At 39.7% G+C, this 20,970-nt stretch overlaps 1 protein-coding gene across 7 annotated transcripts in view; it reads left to right on the forward strand.

The window, feature by feature from the left end:
• The window catches only part of LAMA2 (laminin subunit alpha 2), a 1,513,089-nt gene that overhangs the window by 1,064,809 nt on the left and 427,310 nt on the right, over nucleotides 1-20,970 (forward strand). For all 7 annotated transcript variants that reach the window (XM_073627245.1, XM_073627247.1, XM_073627249.1 and 4 more), the window contains 6 exons: nucleotides 548-727; nucleotides 3,835-4,023; nucleotides 4,115-4,233; nucleotides 12,340-12,457; nucleotides 13,665-13,799; nucleotides 19,007-19,131. In XM_073627245.1, the coding sequence (XP_073483346.1) occupies nucleotides 548-727; nucleotides 3,835-4,023; nucleotides 4,115-4,233; nucleotides 12,340-12,457; nucleotides 13,665-13,799; nucleotides 19,007-19,131 (866 nt within the window). The remainder of the gene's footprint in view (nucleotides 1-547; nucleotides 728-3,834; nucleotides 4,024-4,114; nucleotides 4,234-12,339; nucleotides 12,458-13,664; nucleotides 13,800-19,006; nucleotides 19,132-20,970) is intronic.

Consider the following 20,970-nt stretch of genomic DNA (forward strand, 5'->3'; position numbering starts at 1 on the left):
GGGCAGTCTTAAGGAGGTTAATACAGAGCAGTGCAACTACCAGAAGTTGTATGCATAGCAAGAAGCAATCAAATAAAAATAAAAATAAAGCTTTGGTTTCAGTAAGGCTCCATGCACCCTGGCTTAAAAAACGTTCTACAGGAGTTTTGTCTTCTACCTGTAGAAGCAGTTCAATGTTATCCTATGTGTCCATGCACATTAGGACGTTTACAGGCATATTTTGAGTTTAACGTTTAGAGGCAGAAAACAAAAACCTTCTGGTTCGCGTTTCTGATTGGAGCTTGGAGGCAGAAAAAATGTAAAACTCTCCTAAACTCGTCTAAACTTTGTACAAAAGAATGCTCTATATGAGCGTTTTTTACTTCCAAAAGAACAGGTGTTTTTTTAAGCCCAGTGTGCATGGAGCCTTCAGGATGATTTGACAAACTATTCTGTGCTGCACTGAATCCCAAACATATTACTTGAAGTTTTAAAAAATGTATGATTTTCTTTCTGAGGTTTGTGTTGTTTTTTAAAAAAAACATTGTTTCTGTTATTGGTTTTCTAGTTGTCCCTGAAGCCTGATCAGACAGTACTCGAACTAACAGACTTTACCCTGCAGCATCGAACCACAAAAGGGGTATTTTTCCAACATCCAGAAATCATAGCATTTATTGATCAAGTAAAACAAGACTTACGTTCAGAACCATTTTATTGGAAACTGCCACAACAATTTGAAGGTCGGAAGGTAAATTAGACATGATATTTTCCAAAAATCACATTTTTTTTTTAGCTATACTCCAATTACATTGTGCAGTACATTTTACAATAAACAAAGATATAATATAATTGCTTCACATTTTACAATTTATAGCTGTTTTTACATCAAACAATTGGGAACAGGCAAAAGCTGGAATCAAACTGTAAATTATTTTGTTTATTGACATAATATTTAAAACATCACCATGCCTTGCATTTATTGCTGCAATTAGAGGCACATATTGAAATCCATCTTGGCTCCTTTCACCTACTTTCTTTATTCCTCATTCATCTCCTCTCCTCATTACTCCTACTTACTTCTAGTGCTTACTTTAGAGGCCCAAAAATTGTTTTTTTTTAATACTTTGCAGTAGGAGCTTTGGTATTTTGGAGGGTAGATGAAAGAGTACAAGCAAAAGGAAAATAATTTATTCATGCACATTTTTTAGTAAGGACGTACATAAATAGTTTTTTCTTGTTTAAGATGCAGTAACCAACTGCTCTTATGGGGGTGAACCGTATCAAATTTTAAATATATTGAAAATGAATTTAAAGTAGTAATTTTACTTGCTTAGAATATGGATTTTATTTTTTGTTTTATGTTTTATTTTACTAATAGCTTTAAAATATCATTAATTACGTCAAATGTGCATTAAAATACAAAGGTGGTATACCCCATCTGAAAATTGTGTTACTTGACCCTACATTCACACCTATGTGTTTTTTAGTGCATTTTGCAGTTTGGACAAACGCACTACAGTCCATTTAACATGGTTTCCTATGGTACTAGTTCACATCTGTGTGTTTTGCTGCATTGCGTTTTTTGGAAAGGGTTGAGGACTTTTTTCCCACTGCAGTTTGCGTTTTGCATGTAATAAACTTCAATGGAGCTGCACCAGAAATGCAAGTGGTGCATTTTTGATGTGATTTTTGATGTGTTTTGCGTTTCTTATTTTACCACTGTACATAGCTGGTTGCTAAGCAGGGGCCTGGGAAGCCGGCTGTTAACAACTGATGAGTCATCAGCTGTCAGCAAGGTTCCCCGCTGAAAGCTGAATGCAAAAAACTAAAAAATTGCAGACAAACAAATTTGCAAAAAATAAAATGGCGTGGGGTTCCCGACAAGGTCCATACCAGGCCCTTCAGGTCTACTATGGATTAAGAGGGGACCCTCCCCCAGGCCAAAATGAAAAAAAATAAGGCATGGGTCCCCTCCAAAATCCATACCAGACCCTTATCTGAGCATACCGCCCAGCAGGTCGGGAAAGAGAGGGGATGAGCGCATGCCCCCCCTCCTGGACCATACCAGGTTGCATGCCCTCAATATGGGGGGTGGGTGCTTTGGGGCAGGGGGGCCCTGCGCCCCCAACCCCAAAGCACCTTGCCCCCATGTTGGTGAGGACAAGGGCCTCTTGCTGACAACCCTAGCTGGTGGTTGTCAGGGTCTGCGGGCGGGGGGCTTATCGGAATCTGGAAGCCCCCTTTAAGAACAGGGGCCCCCAGATCCCGCCCCCCATGTGAATGGGTATCAGGTACATCGTACCCCTACCCATTTACCAAAAAAGCAGTGAAATTTAATAAAACACAAGAGCCGCTCTCTGCCGACTCTTATATAGAAATGGGGAGTGGCCATCCGATGACATCGCCTGGAGAGCCCGCCCCTTGTCACAAGGGAGAACATGTAAGCGTTTTTAAGCAAGTAAAAAAGCACTTAAAAAGGTAACCAACCATTTCTAAATATTTTAAGCCGGGGGTTTCCGAACCTTCTAAACAAAGGGCCAGTTTATTGTCCTTCAGATTTTATGGGGGCCAAACTGTGACCAGCGGCAGTGGAAATTTTCCTGGCATCAATGGGAGTAAATATCGCCACTTTTGGTATTAGTAGGAGGAATAGTGCCCCTTTGTTGGTAGCATTGGGAAGAATAGTGCTCCATTGTTGTTGTCAGCAGGAGAAATGGTGCCCCATTGTTGGTGTCAGATTGGCATACATTAATAGGAGGAATATGCCCCAAGGGCCGTATAAAGGCAAGCAAAGGGCCACAGTTTGGAGACCACTGTTTTAAGCTATGCTATGTTAATGGAAACATGTAACAAATATGAAGTAAATGTTATCCCAATCTGGCTTCAAAAGTGGTAATACAACTTAGGACCAAACCCCTTCATAAGAAGCACTGCATTTTCTGGATTTGGAAAAGTTATAACAAAGAGTTGTACGCGGTCTACATTAATAATGTATATGCATAGATAGTTAAAAGAATTGTCTGTTGTCACAGTTGGACCACTCAAATTAATAATTATGCATTTTCTTACAAAAAACATTAGCCTCCTTTTGTCTTTCATAACAATATTATAACAATATTATAAGTTCATTTTAGCTCATATTTTAGTCAGAAAACCTCAACCCAAAGTTTGTTTAGCTAGATCAAACAAGTTATTTGAAAGAAAAGTAAAAAGTTGTATGTATTTGGTTTAATTTGTTACACCCTGATGGGTTTTACTTCCTCTTTATTTCTGTGCAAAGGTAAAGCATAATGAGCTACTATGCATCGCATAGTGGCCCATTATGTGTCACTTACCTGAAACCGAAGCCTGCGATGTCACCGCTGTCCTCTCTAGCAGCGGGCATCCATCTTCACCACTCTTCCTTCCGGGGCTGCAAACTCCGGCTCTGTGACTGGCCGGAGTTGCGTGACGTCACTCCTGCGCAAGCGCGCAGGAACCGTCGGTCACGGCATGACCCCTTTAGAAACAGCACGATCTGCCCTTTCTAAAGTGTGTATGCGCTGTGGCCTATGTGCCGTAGACTGTTAGCCTCCCAGTGCTTTCAGTGCAGCTTCTACCCACAACTAGATGCTCATTCGCAATAGTGAATGGGGCCTTATAGATGTTCATTCTGTTAACCAACAGCAATGTGAATACAGAAAGACAGTGATTTGCTTACGGCATTGACCCGTTCTTTCATAGAATCACAGGAAGCCAATATCAGAACAAATTCAGATATTCATTTTAGCTCTATACAAATAGATTTGGTTGAATGTTGTTTGTTTTAATATAATTGTCTAGAGTTAAGCTTAAATATTTTCCTTCACATTGAAGTTGACAGCTTATGGAGGGAAGTTGAAATATACCATCTATTTTGAAGCCAGAGAAGAAACTGGACCTTCAGCCTATGAACCTCAAGTACTTATTAGAGGTGGGCCTTCTGCAAACCAAAGGATAATTGTAAGACACATGCCTGATCCCCAAAATGGTCAGCTGACTAGACATGATATTGACATGACAGAGGTAATTTTTTTTTTGCATTTATGTTCTCTGCATGTTATAGGTATAATTAAAATAATCATTGCTTATAACTCATTTTGTTTTTCGGTTTCAGTTTGAGTGGAAAAATATGGATGGAGGACCTGTTACCCGTCAAGATTTCATGGATGTCCTTTACGATATACAATACATTTTAATTAAGGCATCTTATGGTAGAGTATTAAGGCAAAGCAGGTAAGCAAAAGATAGTAATAACGTATGTATTTGTTAACATAATAAACTAGGAGGAGGTTATCTACCAATGTGTTTCTAGAATTTCCTACTATTATTTTTTTGATGTGGTATTTATAAAACTTGGAGGCATCAAGTTGAAAAATGTGTAATCAAATTTGTTTAACCACTTTAGCTCCGCAAGAATTTACCCCCTTCTTGACAGGGCCATTTTTTGTGATACGGCACCACATCGCTTTAACTGACAATTGCGTGGTCATGCATCAAAATTGATGTCCTTTTTTCCTCACAAATAGAGCTTTCTTTTGGGGGTATTTAATCACCTCTGCAGTTTTATTTTTTGCGCTATAAACAAAAAAAGAGCGGCAATTTTGAAAAAAAAACACTATTTTGTACTATTTGCTATAATAAATATCCAAATTTAAAAAGAAATAAATAATGTTTCCTCAGTTTAGGCCGATATGTATTTTTCTACATATTTTTGGTAAAAAAAATTGCAATAAGCGTATATTGATTGGTTTGCGCAAAAGTTATAGCGTCTACAAAATAGGGGATAGATTTATGGCATTTTTATTTTTTTTTTATTTTTTACTAATAATGGCAGTGATCAGCGATTTTTTTTATTGTGACTGCGACATTGCGGCGGACAGATCGGACACTTTTGACCAGTGACATTTATACAGCGATCAGAGCTAAAAATAGCCATTGATTATTGTATATATGTCATTGGCAGGGAAGAGGTTAACACTAGGGGGCGATTAAGGGGTTAACTGTGTTCCCTAGGTGTGTTCTAACCGTAGGGGGTGGGACTGACTAGGGGAGGAGACCGATCGGTGTTCCTACTTAGTAGGAGCACATGATCTGTCTCTACTCCCCTGAGAGAACTGGGATTTGTGTGTTTACACTCACAGATCCCGGTTCTCGCTCTATCACGAGCGATCACGGGTGCCCGGTGGTCATCGCACCCGCTGGGCACGTACACTGGCTCCGGGGACACGCTAAAGCATCTTAAGGATCCGATGTACAGCTACAACAGCTCACACAGGGGAGCCAACCTGCCGCAGAATAACTGCAGTGGCTGGTCCGGAAGCGGTTAAAACTACACAGATTTTTGAGTTATATTGTATAGTGCAGATCTTTGACCAGATACAATTCTGTAGCTATCCCTCAAAAGTGGCGGTTTATGGTCTTTTAAATGCAATAGACACATTTAAGTGTTTAACATTTTGCTAATAAAATAAGGACTGCCCATAGGGATGTTACTTTGGTACGACTGGCCAATTTGAACACATACTATAACATATGGGAAGTAAAAATCCCTGTTTTTATGCAAAGCTTGCTAGAAGTGTCTATGGGTGTTTAGCTGTATGTTGTAGATTCACTAAGAACATTAGGTTAAAAGCCAAACATAAGCTAGGTGTAGGCAAATACAGTTTTATAATGCCCTACCATGTTGTCACGTGCCCTAACTAGAAATTCATCCTGTTTTACTTTGCGCGATCGCTCCACAGAGAGGCAGAATGGGAATCTGTCAATGTAAACAAACAGATCTCCATTCTGGCAGGGGAGTAGAGAGTGATCGTCTGTTCCTAGTGATTAGGAGCAGCGATCTCTCAACTCCTCCAGTCAGTACACTGCCCCCACAGTTAGAAACACCTCCCAGGGAACACATTTAACCCCTTGAGCACCCCTAGTGTTAATCCCTTCCATGCCAGTGACATTTATACAGTAATCAGTGCATTTTTATAGCACTGATCACTGTATAAATGTCAATAGTTCCAATAAAGTGTCAAAAGCGTCCGATCTGTCCGCTGCAATGATGCAGTCCCGCTAAAAATCACTGATTACCGCCATTACTAGTAAAAAAAAATTTAAATAATAAAAATGCCATAGATCTATTCCCTATTTTGTAGACGCTATAACTTTTGCGCAAACCAATCAATATACGCTTATTGCATTTCCTTTTTTACCAAAAATATGTAGAAGAATACACATTGGCCTAAACTGATGAAGAAATGTGGGTTTTTTTTGGATATTTATTATAGCAAAAAGTAAAAAAAAATGATTTTTTTTTTTTTTTTTAATTGTCCGTCTTTTTTTGTTTGTAGTGCAAAAAATGAAAACAGCAGAGGTGATCAAATACCGCCAAAAGAAAGCTCTATTTTTGGGGAAAAAAGTATGTCAATTTTGTTTGGGTACAGCATTGCACGACCATGCAATTGTCAGTTAAAATGACACAGTCCTGCATTGCAAAAAATGGCCTGGTCATCAAGGGGGAAAATCTTCCAGTCCTTAAGTGGTTAATCAAAAAATACACCAGATTCAATTGTATGGGACTGAATCATGCTGGGAAAGGTCAAAGCAGTTATATGGGGTGTGCTTTAGGACAAGATGGAGAAAATATTCTGATTGATCCCAGGCATCCCATTCTTTATAGAATAGATCCAATTTGTCTGTTAAGGTTGCAGTAGGGTGCTCCATGCCTCAAATCAATGCTATAGTATCTAAGAGTTGGCTATGAGATGGGGAGAAGTGAAAAACAGCACCTAGAGATGGCCCTTCTAGCTGCTGTTAAGACATTATTGGCCAACTTCTGTGATTGTTTAGAAATGTGTAAAAATGGTAACCCCAGAGGGTAGTGGATGGGGTCATCAGTCAAATAGGCATTGAGGATCTTTTCGAGCATGGACTGACCATAAAGCCAAAAAAGGCTGGAGGTTAGGATATGTCCATAGTAAGTGAAATAGAGAAACTTTGTCTCGACCATACCTCCAACAGGAAGTAGGGTTGGCAGTATGGATCACCTCAGGTGCCCTATACCAGTAAATCAAAGCTTTGTATGCATTCTTCCTATATCTCACACATCTAGAGAGTTTAGAAGTTGACTCTCATATTCTCTCCCAAGATTTCACGGAGCTAGAGCTTTGGAAAACTTGGGCCCACCTACGCATATATATGTGAAGGTTTTCAGTAACTGGGAGCGCCTCATGTAATAATTTGTAGATAGAGGATATGAGGTGTAGTTGTTGCGGGCCATGGATGCAGATGTGTTAAAACTTGGTGCGCGGTCTAAAGCTAGTGATGGAGAGAGGGTGTAATGCTTAAATTGAAGATAAGAGTTAAAGAGGTTTTTGGAAATATGATGCTTAGTGTGGAGTTGCCCAAAGGGGCTAAGTTTGCTTGTGACTGAATCTACAAAATGGCATAACTCAAATCTATTTGCTTTAGCCCAAGGCATCATTCTTCCATAGGACAGGGAGTCTAGGATTGAAGGATTAAGATTTTTTGTTTTATAAATGATTATTTGGACTATTTGGAGATATTTTTACTCTAGTGCAAGTGATACATAAAACATTCACATCAATGTATGTACCAATTAGCTTAAAAGTTGTTGAACATAACCTAGTTCTATTTCTTCATTGGCTTGGGGCATCTACTGTGGTCTATTGGTGCCCATAGAATGGAGGATTGCAATAATAACATGTTTTTAGCCACCATTTTGGTGCTGAACTGTAGCTAAAATATCAATGCTAGCAATCCTATTAACAATTCTACCTTGATGAGCAATTGTCACAACAGACAATAAATAGTATGAATGTGTAAGTTTTGTTGTTTGACTATTTTCACATAACATAAAGAATCCTAACATACATCATATCATTGTAACGAAAAAAATAAAATGAAAAAGCATGCATACAATTTAATTTTCTTGAAACAAATACAATACAAAACATATTAAATGATGATGGATGGACGTTGTATTGTTAACCTCCCTGCGGGGACAGTGTCCCTACCCTAGAGTTTGATAACCACACAAGTGATCTTAATAACACATCCAGAAAGAATATGCATACTAAATGACACAAGGGAGTGGTTGCTCATGGATAAATTTTAACTACTTTACTGAAAACCAGCACAAGGCAATAAAAATGTACATCTCCAGATAATAAATCAGTACAAATGTTATATTAATCACAAACTAGCAGAAATGTTTTCCATTTTCTCTTACATAAGTATGCTGGTGATTTATGCATTCATACAGAATTGTGCTTTCCTGCCCATCTATCATTTCTATTTTGTGTCTCAATATAATTCCAAGACAGTGCATTGTTTTTGAAGCGAACATAAAGCGATAATATATTACATCAGCTCAGGCAGCAAGTATGCTCTTCATTTTGCTTGAAATTATTTAACATTTCAAACAGTGACTAGGAACTAGTTGGGCTGAATCCCCAAAGACCTTTACTGTGCAGACAGCAAGTTGTTGCTTGCTCTCGGAAAGCCTCTCAGACAAGCAACAAGTAGCTCTGTGCTCCCACAGTTTATTATTATGTAAATTTACATCTCTGGTTGTAAATAGTGTGCTATACATAAACTATTTCCTCAAGTTCTGAAGATGACGAAGAGAGATTTTTCATTAAATGCATAGAGACTTGCTTCTGAAAAGCTTGAACACCACACTGAATAAATATGTATATTTGACTCTTTATCTATATGCATTTGCCCCATGTGGAATAGAAATTGTCTAAGGAAACTGTTTTTCCCAACTAGAGTCCCTTTAGTACCATTTCTTTTGGTAGATTTCATTCTTTACAAAGAAGCATCAGTGCATTCAACTGGACATAATGTCTAGCCTATCCAGGGAATCTGCAGAACTCAGTTAAGCATCAAATGCTCATGGTAATGACGTTAGGGCCATTATATTCTTTATTCCCAAGCTACATGTGCTCAATTGTCCTGCTGCCCTTGACATGTTTAATCAGTTGCTGTTTGTTGTATTGATCTAGTAAAAAGCTGGTTAAATCAGTATGGTCTTCCAACTAAAGAACAAATATAGAGCAAACAAAGATTCAGTTTTTATTGCTCTTTCTATTGCATCCTGTAGGTAAATTCAAACTCCTTGAACACATTTTCATGAATTTTAGTGTATACAGTATATCACATAGAAGTATTGCTTTCTCAAAGTATACAAACCAAACAAACAACCAAGTGATGATTAGTCAAATCATGCCAAAGTCCTAACAATATATCCTTTGAGAAATACAAAGAAAATACTCAAAGTGAATCTTTCTACTTTAAAGCTACAACCTTAAGTAACAGGATAGGCCAGCAGAAGGTTCTTTTCATGTGAGTGAAAAGGAGACAGAGGAGGAAATGACTGGTACCAGCAAATATTTCCAATGCCACTTCCAATGCCTTTTTAGATGTTGATCTAGACACCCATGCTAGACTTGACAGTCAGATCTTGGACCTCTCAAGAGACTCAAGAGACTACACTGCAGTTAAGCATTTAAGCAGCTGTTTCAGGACCCATCATACCCTGTGATGTCCCATTATTGTCCAATCACAGGGTATGATGGGTCCTGAAACAGGCTGTATTGCTTAACTGCAGTGTAGTCTCTTGAGTCTCTTGCAAGGTCCAAGATCTGACTGTCCAGTCTAGCATGGGTGTCTAGATCAACATCTAAAAAGGCAATGCTTTTCTATATCTATAAATGTACAGTATGTCCGTAATCATGGGCATGTTAACAATGGGAAAAAAATGGTTTGCTAGACATTGGAAAATATAGATTATAAGCTTTAACAAGCAGGGCCCTCTGATTCCTCCTGTATTGAAATGTATCGTAACTGTACTATCTGCCCTAATGTTGTAAAGCGCTGCACAAACTGCTGGCACTAAATAAATCCTGTATAATAATAATAAACAGAAACAACAATAAAAACATATAATTCGAAAAATGGGAAAGGGTTTCAACTTTTGTAAGGTTTTGATTGTTACCGTTGTGAATGTTTTTCTCGACTATGTTTCCCTGATATCCTGGATGTCAGGTAATGACAAAGTGTCACAGATAGGCAAATAGGGGAAACGTCTCCAACTGGACCACAGACCCACTCAATAAAAAAACTACAAATATACAATTTTGACCAGAGTTAGGCTAAAAACATAATGGGGTCTAGTAAATAAAAAAAGTCAAATGATAACTGTGGAGTTGGAAAAGGCAAATGGTGAGTAGTCAGTTGTAAGGCCAGTTTTGCCATCTTAAACTCACTATATCATTCATTTATGCGAACCATTAGGGATGGGCGAACGGTTCGGCCCGAGCATAAGTTCGGGCCGAACTTTCGTTGTTCAGACGTTCGGCGAACCACGAATATTATGTGGTCTTCGCGGCCAATTAGAAAGTCGCGGAACACCATTAAAGTCTATGGAACACTAAAATGAAAAACCAAAAGTGCTAATTTTTAAGGCTTATATGCAAGTTATTGTCATAAAAAGTGTTTGGGGACTCCGGTCCTGCCCCAGGGGACTTGTATCAATGCAAAAAAAGTTTCAAAAACTGCAGTTTTTTTCGGGAGCAGTGATTTTAATAACACTTAAAGTGAACCAATAACAATGAAATATTCCTTTAAATATCATGCCTGGGGGGTGTCTATAGTATGCCTGTAAAGTGGTGCAGTTTTCCTGTGTTTAGAACAGTACCACAGCAAAATGACATTTCTAAAGGGAAAAAAGTAATTTAAAAGCAGATCACGGCTGTAATGAATTGTTGGGTCTCGGCAATATAGATAAAACCCATTGAACAAAACAGCATGGGTTCCCCCCCAGTCCATTACCAGGCCCTTTGGGTCTGGTATGAATATTAAGAGGAACCCAAACCAAAAATTAAAAAAGAAATTGCGTGGGGGTCCCCCCAAAATCCATACCAGGCCCTTCAGGTTTGGTATGGATATTAAGGGGAAACCTGCGCCAAATTAATTTAAAAAATGGCGTAGGGGTCCCCCCTAAATCCATACCAAACTCTTCAAGTCTGGTATGGATTTTAAGGGGAACCCTGTGCCATAATTTAAAAAAATGGCGTAGAGGTCCCCCCAAAATCCATACCAGACCCTTATCCGAGCACACAACCTGGCAGGCTGCAGGAAAAAGGGGGGGTGACAGAGCACCATACAAAGCCACATGCCCTCAACATGGGGAGGGTGCTTTGGAGTAGCCCCCCAAAGCACCTTGTCCCCATATTGATGGGGACAAGGGCCTCATCCCCATAACCCTTGCCCGGTGGTTGTGGGGGTCTGCGGGTGGGGGCTTATCAGAATCTGGAAGCCCCCTTTAACAAGGGGACCCCCAAATCCTGGCCTCCCCCATGTGAATTGGTAACAGGTACATTGTACCCCTACCATTTCACAAAAGAAAGTGTCAAAAATAGTAAAAAAGGCAGGAGACACTTTGGGACAAGTCCTAAAAAATAAAAATGTCCCACGATGTAGCTCCATCTTACGCCACCCGACGAGCTGAAAAAAGAAGATAAAAAGCCGCAAAAGCCCCTGCCGAGTGATGCTTCTTCACGATGACAGCTGTTATATAGCTGGGGGCGGGGCCACTCGGTGATGTAAACGGGCCACCCCGCCTTCCTCTGACGTCACGTGGCATCTGAGGGGGGGTGGGTCCCCAAACATTTTTTATGACAAAAGTATAAGCCTTTAAAATAAGCACTTTTGATTTTTCATGTTCGTGTCCCATAGACTTTAGCAGTGTTCATGTGTTCGTCCAAATTTTTTGCCTGTTTGCAAGTTCTGGTGCGAACGGAACCGGGAGGTGTTCGGCTCATACTTACTAACCATGTCTTAACAAGCTTTAAAGTTTATCTATACACCAAACTTTTTTAGTTTTGGATATAATGGGTAAAAGGTGTAGTGATATAGCAGTGGGATGACAGAAAATGAGGGAAAATCAACAAGGAAACATACAACAATAAAAAGCTGACAGATGTTGTACTGTGTCCATAAAACAAGCATTTGTACTTCTATCTGTGTTGCTGTTAGACAGATTTCCCTCACTTCCTGTCTGGGAAAAAGGTTGTCCCCAGAATGTAGCCTCCAAAATCAATAATTTAATAGGCTTCCCCACTCTATCCAAATAAAATGATTGGGCTATAGATACATTTTAAGCATCCTAGCTTGCTTCCATTTGCAGATTTTCCACTTACTTCTTCTAATTAAGAAAGATAATTACTGCGGGATGACAGGCTATTTTTTGTCCTGTGCTATGTTTTGTGCTCATGCAGAAACAGAACTATAACACTTTGTAACGAATGTATTTTATGTTAATAGGATTTCTGAAGTATTTTTGGAAGTGGCAGAAGAGGGAACTTCTTTTACCATGAGCCCGAAGGCCAATTTGATAGAGAAATGTGAATGTCCAGTGGGGTACTCTGGACTCTCATGTGAGGTATGCTTACAAGAATAAAGTAGGGCAATTCATAATATGCACACTGATAGTATTTACATATACTGTATATTTTTATATTAAGTAAGCAATTAATATATGACCAGTGATACTTTTGTAAAATTATGAGACATGCACGAGGTTCATAAAATCAACACACATACATATATATATATATATATATATATATATATATATATATATACACACACACACACTATATTGCCAAAAGTATTGGGAGGCCTACCTTTACACGCACGAGAACATTAATGACATCCCAGTCTTAGTCCATAGGATTCAATACTACTGAGTTGGCCCACCCTTTGCAGCTATAACAGCTTCAAATCTCTCATCCATGTCTTTATGGACCTTGCTTTGTGCACTCATGTGCAGTCATGTTGGAACAGGAAGAGACCATCCTCAAACTGTTCGCGCAAAGTTGGAAGCATGAAATTGTTCAAGATGTCTTGATATGCTGATGACTTAAGAATTCCCTCCACTGGAACTAAGGGGCCAAGCCCAACCCCTAAAAAACAACCCCACATCATAATCCCCCCTCCACCAATTGATTTGGACCAGTGCAAAAAGCAAGGTCTATAAAGACACAGATGAGCGAGTTTGGGGTGAAGGAACTTGACTGGCCTGCACAGAGTCCTGATCTCGACCCAATAGAGCACCTTTAGGATGAAGAAAGTGTGGCCCAACATTTGTCCAAAATGCTATTTACTTGTAACTACAAGTGCCAATAGAACAATTCACATTTTAGCAGTAAAGGTACGTTCACGGCCATGTACTTTGTCAAGCTGAATGTTACAGAAACAGATCCAATGTAACCCATTCCAATTCCCCAATGACCCCCCTCCCCCTAGAAACACCTACATATGTATGCCCACAACCAGTATATACAAAGTAGATCCTCTCCTCTCTTTATACACATGATGACAAGGTGGTCATTCAAAACATTGCTTTACCGCTATGTGAATTGTACAATTGGCACTTGGAGTTACAAGTACATTTTGGACTATACATCCTCGTATTTATATATATATATATATATATATATATATATATATATATATATATATGCATACATACATATGGGACCGCCCATTTGTTTAGCAAAAATAACACTGTGACACTACCAATTGTTTCAATCACTGTAACTGAGAATAGTGAATCATTTGCTCAATCTGTACTATATCTTCTTTAGGCATGCTTGCCTGGATTCTTCAGAATGGCTCCTGTTTCAACAGCACAAAGAACTGGACCAACTCTTGGAACATGTGTACCTTGCCAATGCAATAGGCACAGTAATATGTGTGACTCAAACACTTCTGTTTGTCAGGTATGATTTACAACACATTTCTACTTTCAGCCATAACCCCTGCCTCTGAATAGTCCATACTGTAGGGTTTACCACTGCCCACTAGGAGAATAAAAATCAAGAAAAATCCAATTAAAACTATTCAAAAGCACAAAGGGTACACTTTTTGTGTAAGTAAGTTTTTATAATGTGGCTGGCACAGGTAATTAGAATGCATTACAATACTTTATTATACCGATTGTAAACTAGTAAATACCCTTGATGAAGAGAATGGTCAACTATTAGTTTAGGTATCATAAAACTACAGATCCCTCCATGGCTTAGGTGACAGGGAGAATAAAGGATTTGGAGTATAAGAAACAAAATAAATACATATTGTAATACATATTTGTATAGACCCATTGCCATGACACATAACAATCAGTCTGACAAGTTACAGTATTAAGTTGCATCAGAATAAAAAACTAAGAAAAAAGTAATCCAGTAATTATATTTTTGGAGTCAGAGCTTTTAGCAAGGAGAACAGAAAGAAACACAGTAGGGTAATCTCCTAAGACTAGCTGTCAGAAACACAGTGCTTTAGAACCCACACTGCACTGTAGATTTAAAGCTATGAGGCTGTATGTACAGGAGTAGGGATGAGCTTCGAGTTCAAGTCGAACTCATGTTCAACGCGAACATTGGCTGTTCGCCAGTTCGCCGAACAGCGAACAATTTGGGGTGTTCGCAGCAAATTCGAAAGCCGCAGAACACCCTTTAAAAGTCTATGGGAGAAATCAAAAGCGCTAATTTTAAAGGCTTATATGCATGGTATTGTCATAAAAAGTGTTTGGGGACCTGGGTCCTGCCCCAGGGGACATGGATCAATGCAAAAAAGTTTTAAAAACATCCGTTTTTTCGGGATCATTGATTTTAATAATGCTTAAAGTGAAACAATAAAAGTGTAATATTCTTTTAAATTTCGTACCTGGGGGGTATGTATAGTATGCCTGTAAAGGGGCGCATGTTTCCCGTGTTTAGAACAGTATGACAGCAAAATGACATTTCAAAAGAAAAAAAGTAATTTAAAACTATTCGCGGCTAATAATGAATTGCCGGTCCGACAATACAAATAAAAGTTCATTGATAAAAACGGCATGGGAATTCCCCACAGGGAACCCAGAACCAAAATTAAAAAAAAAAAAAATAACATGGGGGGGGTCCCCCTAAATTCCATACCAGGCCCTTCAGGTCTGTTATGGATATTAAGGTGAACCCCGGCCAAAATTAAAATTAAAAATAAAAAATGGCGTCGGGTCCCCCTCAAAATCTATACCAGACCCTTCAGGTCTGGTATGGATTTTAAGGGGAACCCCGCGCCAAAATAAAAAAAAAATGGCGTGGGGTCCCCCCAAAAATCCATACCAGACCCTTATCTGAGTACGCAACCTGGCAGGCTGCAGGAAAAGAGGGGGGGACGAGAGAGAGAGCGCCCCCCTCCAGAACCATACCAGGCCACATGCCCTCAACATTGGGAGGGTGCTTTGGGGTAGCCCCCCAAAACACCTTGTCCCCATGTTGATGGGGACAAGGGCCTCATTCCCACAACCCTTGCCCGGTGGTTGTGGGGGTCTGCGGTGGGGGCTTATTGGAATCTGGAAGCCCCCTTTAACAAGGGGACCCCCAGATCCCAGCCCTCCCCCCTGTGTGAAATGGTAAGGGGGTACAAAAGTACCCCTACCATTTCACCAAAAAACTGTCAAAAATGTTAAAAATGACAAGAGACAGTTTTTGACAATTCCTTTATTTAAATGCTTCTTCTTTCTTCTATCTTCTTTCTTCTTTCTTCTATCTTCTATCTTCTATCTTCCTTCGGTTTCTTCCTCCATCTTCTTCTTCTTCTGGTTCTTCTGGTTCTTCTGGTTCTTCTGGTTCTTCCTCCGGTGTTCTCGTCCGGCATCTTCCTCCGCTGGGTTTTCTTCCCTTCTTCTTTTCGGGCTGCTCCACATCCACGATGGCATGATGGGAGGCTCCCGCTTTGTGACGCTTCTCCTCTTCTGATGGTTCTTAAATAACGGGGGAGCAGGGCCACCCAGTGACCCCACCCCCTCTGACGCACGGGGACTTGACGGGGACTTCCCTGTGGCATTCCCCGTGATGTCAGAGGGGGACGGGGTCTCCCGTTACGTAACGGGTGACCCCGCCCCCTCTGATGTCACGGGGAATGCCACAGGGAAGTCCCCGTCAAGTTACTGTGTGTCAGAGGGGGTGGGGCCACCCTGTGACCCCACCCCCAATTATTTAAGGACCGTCAGAATAGGAGAAGCGTCACACAGCGGGAGCCTCCCATCATGCCATCATGGATGCGGAGCGGCCCGAGGAGAAGAAGGGAAGAAGACGCCGTGGAGGAAGATGCCGGACAAGAACACTGGAGGAAGAACCAGAAGAAGAAGATGGAGGAAGAAACCGAAGGAAGATAGAAGATAGAAGAAAGAAGATAGAAGATAGAAGAAAGAAGAAGCATTTAAATAAAGGAATTGTCAAAAACTATCTCTTGTCATTTTTAACATTTTTGACAGTTTTTTGGTGAAATGGTAGGGGTACTTTTGTACCCCCTTACAATTTCGCACAGAGGGGAGGGCCGGGATCTGGGGGTCCCCTTGTTAAAGGGGGCTTCCAGATTCCGAAAAGCTCCCCAACCGCTGGCAAGGGTTGTGGGGATGAGGCCCTTGTCCCCTTCAACATGGGGACAAAGTGTTTTGGGGGCAACCCCAAAGCACCCTCCCAATGTTGAGGGCATGTGGCCTGGTACGGTTCAGGAGGGGGGCCGCTCTCTCGACCCCCCTCTTTTCCTGCGTCCTGCCAGGTTGCGTGCTCGGATAAGGGTCTGGTATAGATTTTGAGGGGGACCCCATGCCATTTTTTTAAAAATTTTGGCTGGGGTTCCCCTTAATATCCATACCAGACCTAATTTTGGTTCGGGGTTTGCTGTGGGGAATTCCCATGCCGTTTTTATCAATGAACTTTTATGTGTATTGTCGTACCGGCAATTCATTAATAGCCGCGAGTAGTTTTAAATTACTTTTTTTCCTTTGAAATGTCATTTTGCTGTCAGACTGTTCTAAACACGGGAAACATGCGCCCCTTTACAGGCATATAGACACCCCCCAGGTATGAAATTTAAAGGAATATTACACTTTTATTGTTTCACTTTAAGCATTATTAAAATCACTGCTCCCGAAAAAACAGCCATTTTTAAAACTTTTTTTGCATTGATCCATGTTCCCTGGGGCAGGACCCAGGTCCCCAAACACTTTTTATGACAATAACTTGCATATAAGCCTTTAAAATTAGCACTTTTGATTATTCATGTTCGTGTCCCATAGACGGTGTTCGTGTGTTCGAATGAATTTTTTGCCTGTTCGCAAGGGGGGGTGTTCGGCTCATCCCTATACAGGAGTGCCTGGGCATCAAACAACCTTAAAGTGATTGTAAAGGTTCATTTTTTTTTTTTTTTTTAACAAACATGTTATACTTACCTGCTTTGTGCAAGGGTTTTGTACAGAGCAGTCCCAATCCTCTTCTTCTGAGGTGCCTTGGCTGCGCTCCTGGATTCGGTCCCACCCCCTGCTCCCGTGTCACTGGATTTGATTGACAGCAGTGTCTATCCAGTGAGGACAGAGACAGCGGCTGGAGTCACTGGGCTTGTGCACATCGCTGGACTGATATGGGCTCAGGTAAGAAAAAGGGGGGCTCCAAGGGCAGCTGCAGCACAGGAGATTTTTCATCTTAATGCATAGAATGCATTATTGTAAAAAAATGGAGACTTTACAACTCCTTTAAGGTCTGGTATGTATTTTGGTGGGAATTTTGGGGGGTTTGCTTCCCAGATTAAAAAACAAAGTGCCAGCTCTCTCTTGGATACAGGAATAGTGATGAACTAGTACAGAAATAGGAGCCATATGCAGAATTGGGAGAAGAAAAAGTAATGCAGAAATGTTTTACAATAGCACTAGTATGATACACTATGACTATGAAGTTACTTGGGGAGAACAGGTAATCTAAGGATAGAGTACCAGTGAGGGAGCCTCAGAGGGACCATAGCACACTGATTGTCTACCACGAATTGTACCTTAGTGCAGGGTTACATTACACTAAATATAAACTACAATGAAATACCTTTGGTGCTGACTAGTGTTGCAGTCAGTACAATGGACTAAAAACAAAACATTTTTTTCACTTCTTTGTTCACTTCTATGTGGATATCAAATGAGACAATAATTCAGTGCTCTTAATGATAATGTTTACCGTCATGAGTAATCTGAACATGTTGTAGGTGGAAATTACCCACAAAATTAGTTTGACTTAAATGCAATAAAGGTTTACTTTTGCAATGTTGAAAGACTGCGGCGTGGCTCTGTTTCTCTGTCATATTTAACCACTTCCAGTCCAGGCCAACTCTGACATTCCTCTCGTACATGTAAAAAGATCAATTTTGTTGTACCTAAAAATCCTCTTCCTTCACATGTAAAAGTAATCCAGAGGATTCTTAGCTGCTAGGTTTACTTTTACATTGAAGGGAATCCCTGCCACTAAAAAATGATATGTTGATCATTGTTGCAGCTGCAGCGCTGACTGAGATATCACCCTTCTAAACCGGTACATCGCTGGACGGCAAGTGGTTAAAGCTGAATCTGCAAGTGCAAACACAGATGCCGGCATATAGCATAGTAATAGTCATATTACCTGAGTGTACATATAGACACAATTTAAGGAATACAGTGCAAACAGAAATACAGAGGCTACCTATGGTGACTTTCTTCTGAAAAATATTAGTAGGACTAAGCAGTACACAGGCATCCATACGGACCAACCAACTGTAGCATAAACCTGAGTGAATGATTTGTGTTCAATTTTAACAGCTAAAAGAAAAAAGGGACGGAGAGAAGAAAAAAGGGAGAAAAGGAACAGAGGCAGTAAGAAAGGGGAGGAAGGGGGACTAGGTGGGGGAGAAAACCAATTGCAGACAGTCACGAGTTCCTTGTTTAAAGATGACAAAGTTCAGTATAATATAGGAAGATAACCTATTATTCTTATGACGTAGGTACAGTAGAGCCTAAGAATTGTGAAAGTTTTGCGTGCAACTTCAGCCTTTGTTATTCTTAATAAAGCTTTTTCTTTAAATATTGATCTGTCAACAATAGCAATAAGATCTGTGCATGTATTCAGATGTAGCTTTTTATTTCCAGGCCTGTAAACATAACACTACAGGTGATCACTGTGAGAGGTGTGCTCCGGGTTTCTATGGCATTGTAAAAGGATTCCCTGATGACTGCAAACCCTGTGCTTGTCCCCTACGCATTGCAAGCAACAAGTAAGTTAAATTGTATAAGAGTAAGCAGTGCCTTTCTCATTAAATATACAAAGTATATTACAAAAAATTTGGGGGAAAAAAGTGTTTATTAGTATGAATGACATCTAATTCCGGACACTCAGAGTGGACATAAAACACCCCTCTGATATATTCTCTAGCTTTAACCCGAGAGCCACTGTCCTGCTGTTTACATTGTTTGGTAAATTTAAACATAAAGATATAATTGTGTACATAGAGTAGTGTTTCTCAACTCCAGTCCTCAAGGCACCCCAACAGGTCATGTTTTCAGGCCCTCCATTATTTTGCACAAGCGATTTGATCAGTTTCATTGCCTTAGTAATTACCACAGCCATTTCATCTAAAGGAAAATCCTGAAAACATGACCTGTTGGGGCGCCTTGAGAACTGGAGTTCAGAAACACTGCCATAGAGCACCAATATGTTTATGTATTACAAATTAGAGCTTAGCAGGAGTTGTTAGTGAAATCTATAAGCATGGCTTCTATAACCATGGAAAGGGAACTATGAGGACTAGGATTTCTTCCAAAGTACTATGCAGTAGAATCAGAACTATCTGTAAGGTAGATATTATGTTTCATTAGAAAAAAATGCATTCCATAAATAGTGTACTGGACATTACCGTATGATCTATGTTATGCCAGCCTCGGTGACAGCCATTTTCTTTGGAAAACATGCAATATAGTTATGAAAACAATATGTACCAGATGAAAGACTCATAGCCTGAAAAAAGTCAGTGCAAAAATCAGGTAGATTGGAAAGCCTATAAAAAAAAACGAACCGGAAAAATGTTACCTCGACATGAAGGTTTAAATAATCAATAGGCATGAAGGGGTTAATTAGGTCATCCGATTGTACCTTTCAAGAGGTTGTGTAATGATTTTTTCCTAACATTGTGGGTTGCTGTTATAAATATTGAGTAAAACTGTAATAAGATAACCTAAAGAATATAGAGGAGCGAGAAGTCATTTAATCAAAAGCTGACTATAAGCTACAGTACACAAAGATAATCTTATTTATTTTCGCTTGTAAACTTTTCCCTAAGCAAATTTTATTCAAGCTATCATTTTCAAAAGTGTTTTGTTCCTGTACACTCAGCACTTCAATATGGTTATAAGCTGTAGATCTATTTTTACGGAGTTGAAATTGTGTTGGATAATGAGTTTGAGAGTTGTAGATCAATTTGTTTACATTTTTGCAAAGTAGTAATTTTATTACCTATTCAGACTCTATTGATTTAAATTTTAAGTGAGTAAATGTGCTGTGCTGAATGTACTGATACTGGGGAACAGCCTGGAAAGCACCAAGCAGCAATCAGTTGTAGATGAGTCTGCATTTAGCAAAGATCCTGAAAGATGCTTTCTAGAGCTAAAGAAAAATGACTCACAGTGATATCTTCTCAGTTTTGGAAAACACCATACAGATTTTTCAATCACTTTGTCGATAAACAAAGTACCTTTACTTAGTTAGGGAACAGGTTTCCTATTTAGCAATTTCTTGAAAAACTAATATGCATTTTATATAAATAATACATAAATAATCATTTAAATGTAAAACATAAAGGGTTTAGAAATTGTTTATATAGTAGTTGGATACTTTACAAGAGCAAAAACATGCATTTACTATATTGTTTGTTACACAACCAAACAGATGTATGCTACACACTCAGCAATCACATACACAGTACTGTGCCTATCATAGGAGCTTAAAAATCACAATAAAATAGAGAATATTAATGTTACTAAAATTGTTCTGATATGTCCAAAGGTGATCATATATGACTATTAGTGTTGGGCTAACAGTTTGGCCCAAGCATGAGTTC

Source organism: Aquarana catesbeiana, linkage group LG04 (genome assembly GCF_042186555.1).
Source record: "Aquarana catesbeiana isolate 2022-GZ linkage group LG04, ASM4218655v1, whole genome shotgun sequence".
NCBI classification, from domain to species: domain Eukaryota; kingdom Metazoa; phylum Chordata; class Amphibia; order Anura; family Ranidae; genus Aquarana; species Aquarana catesbeiana.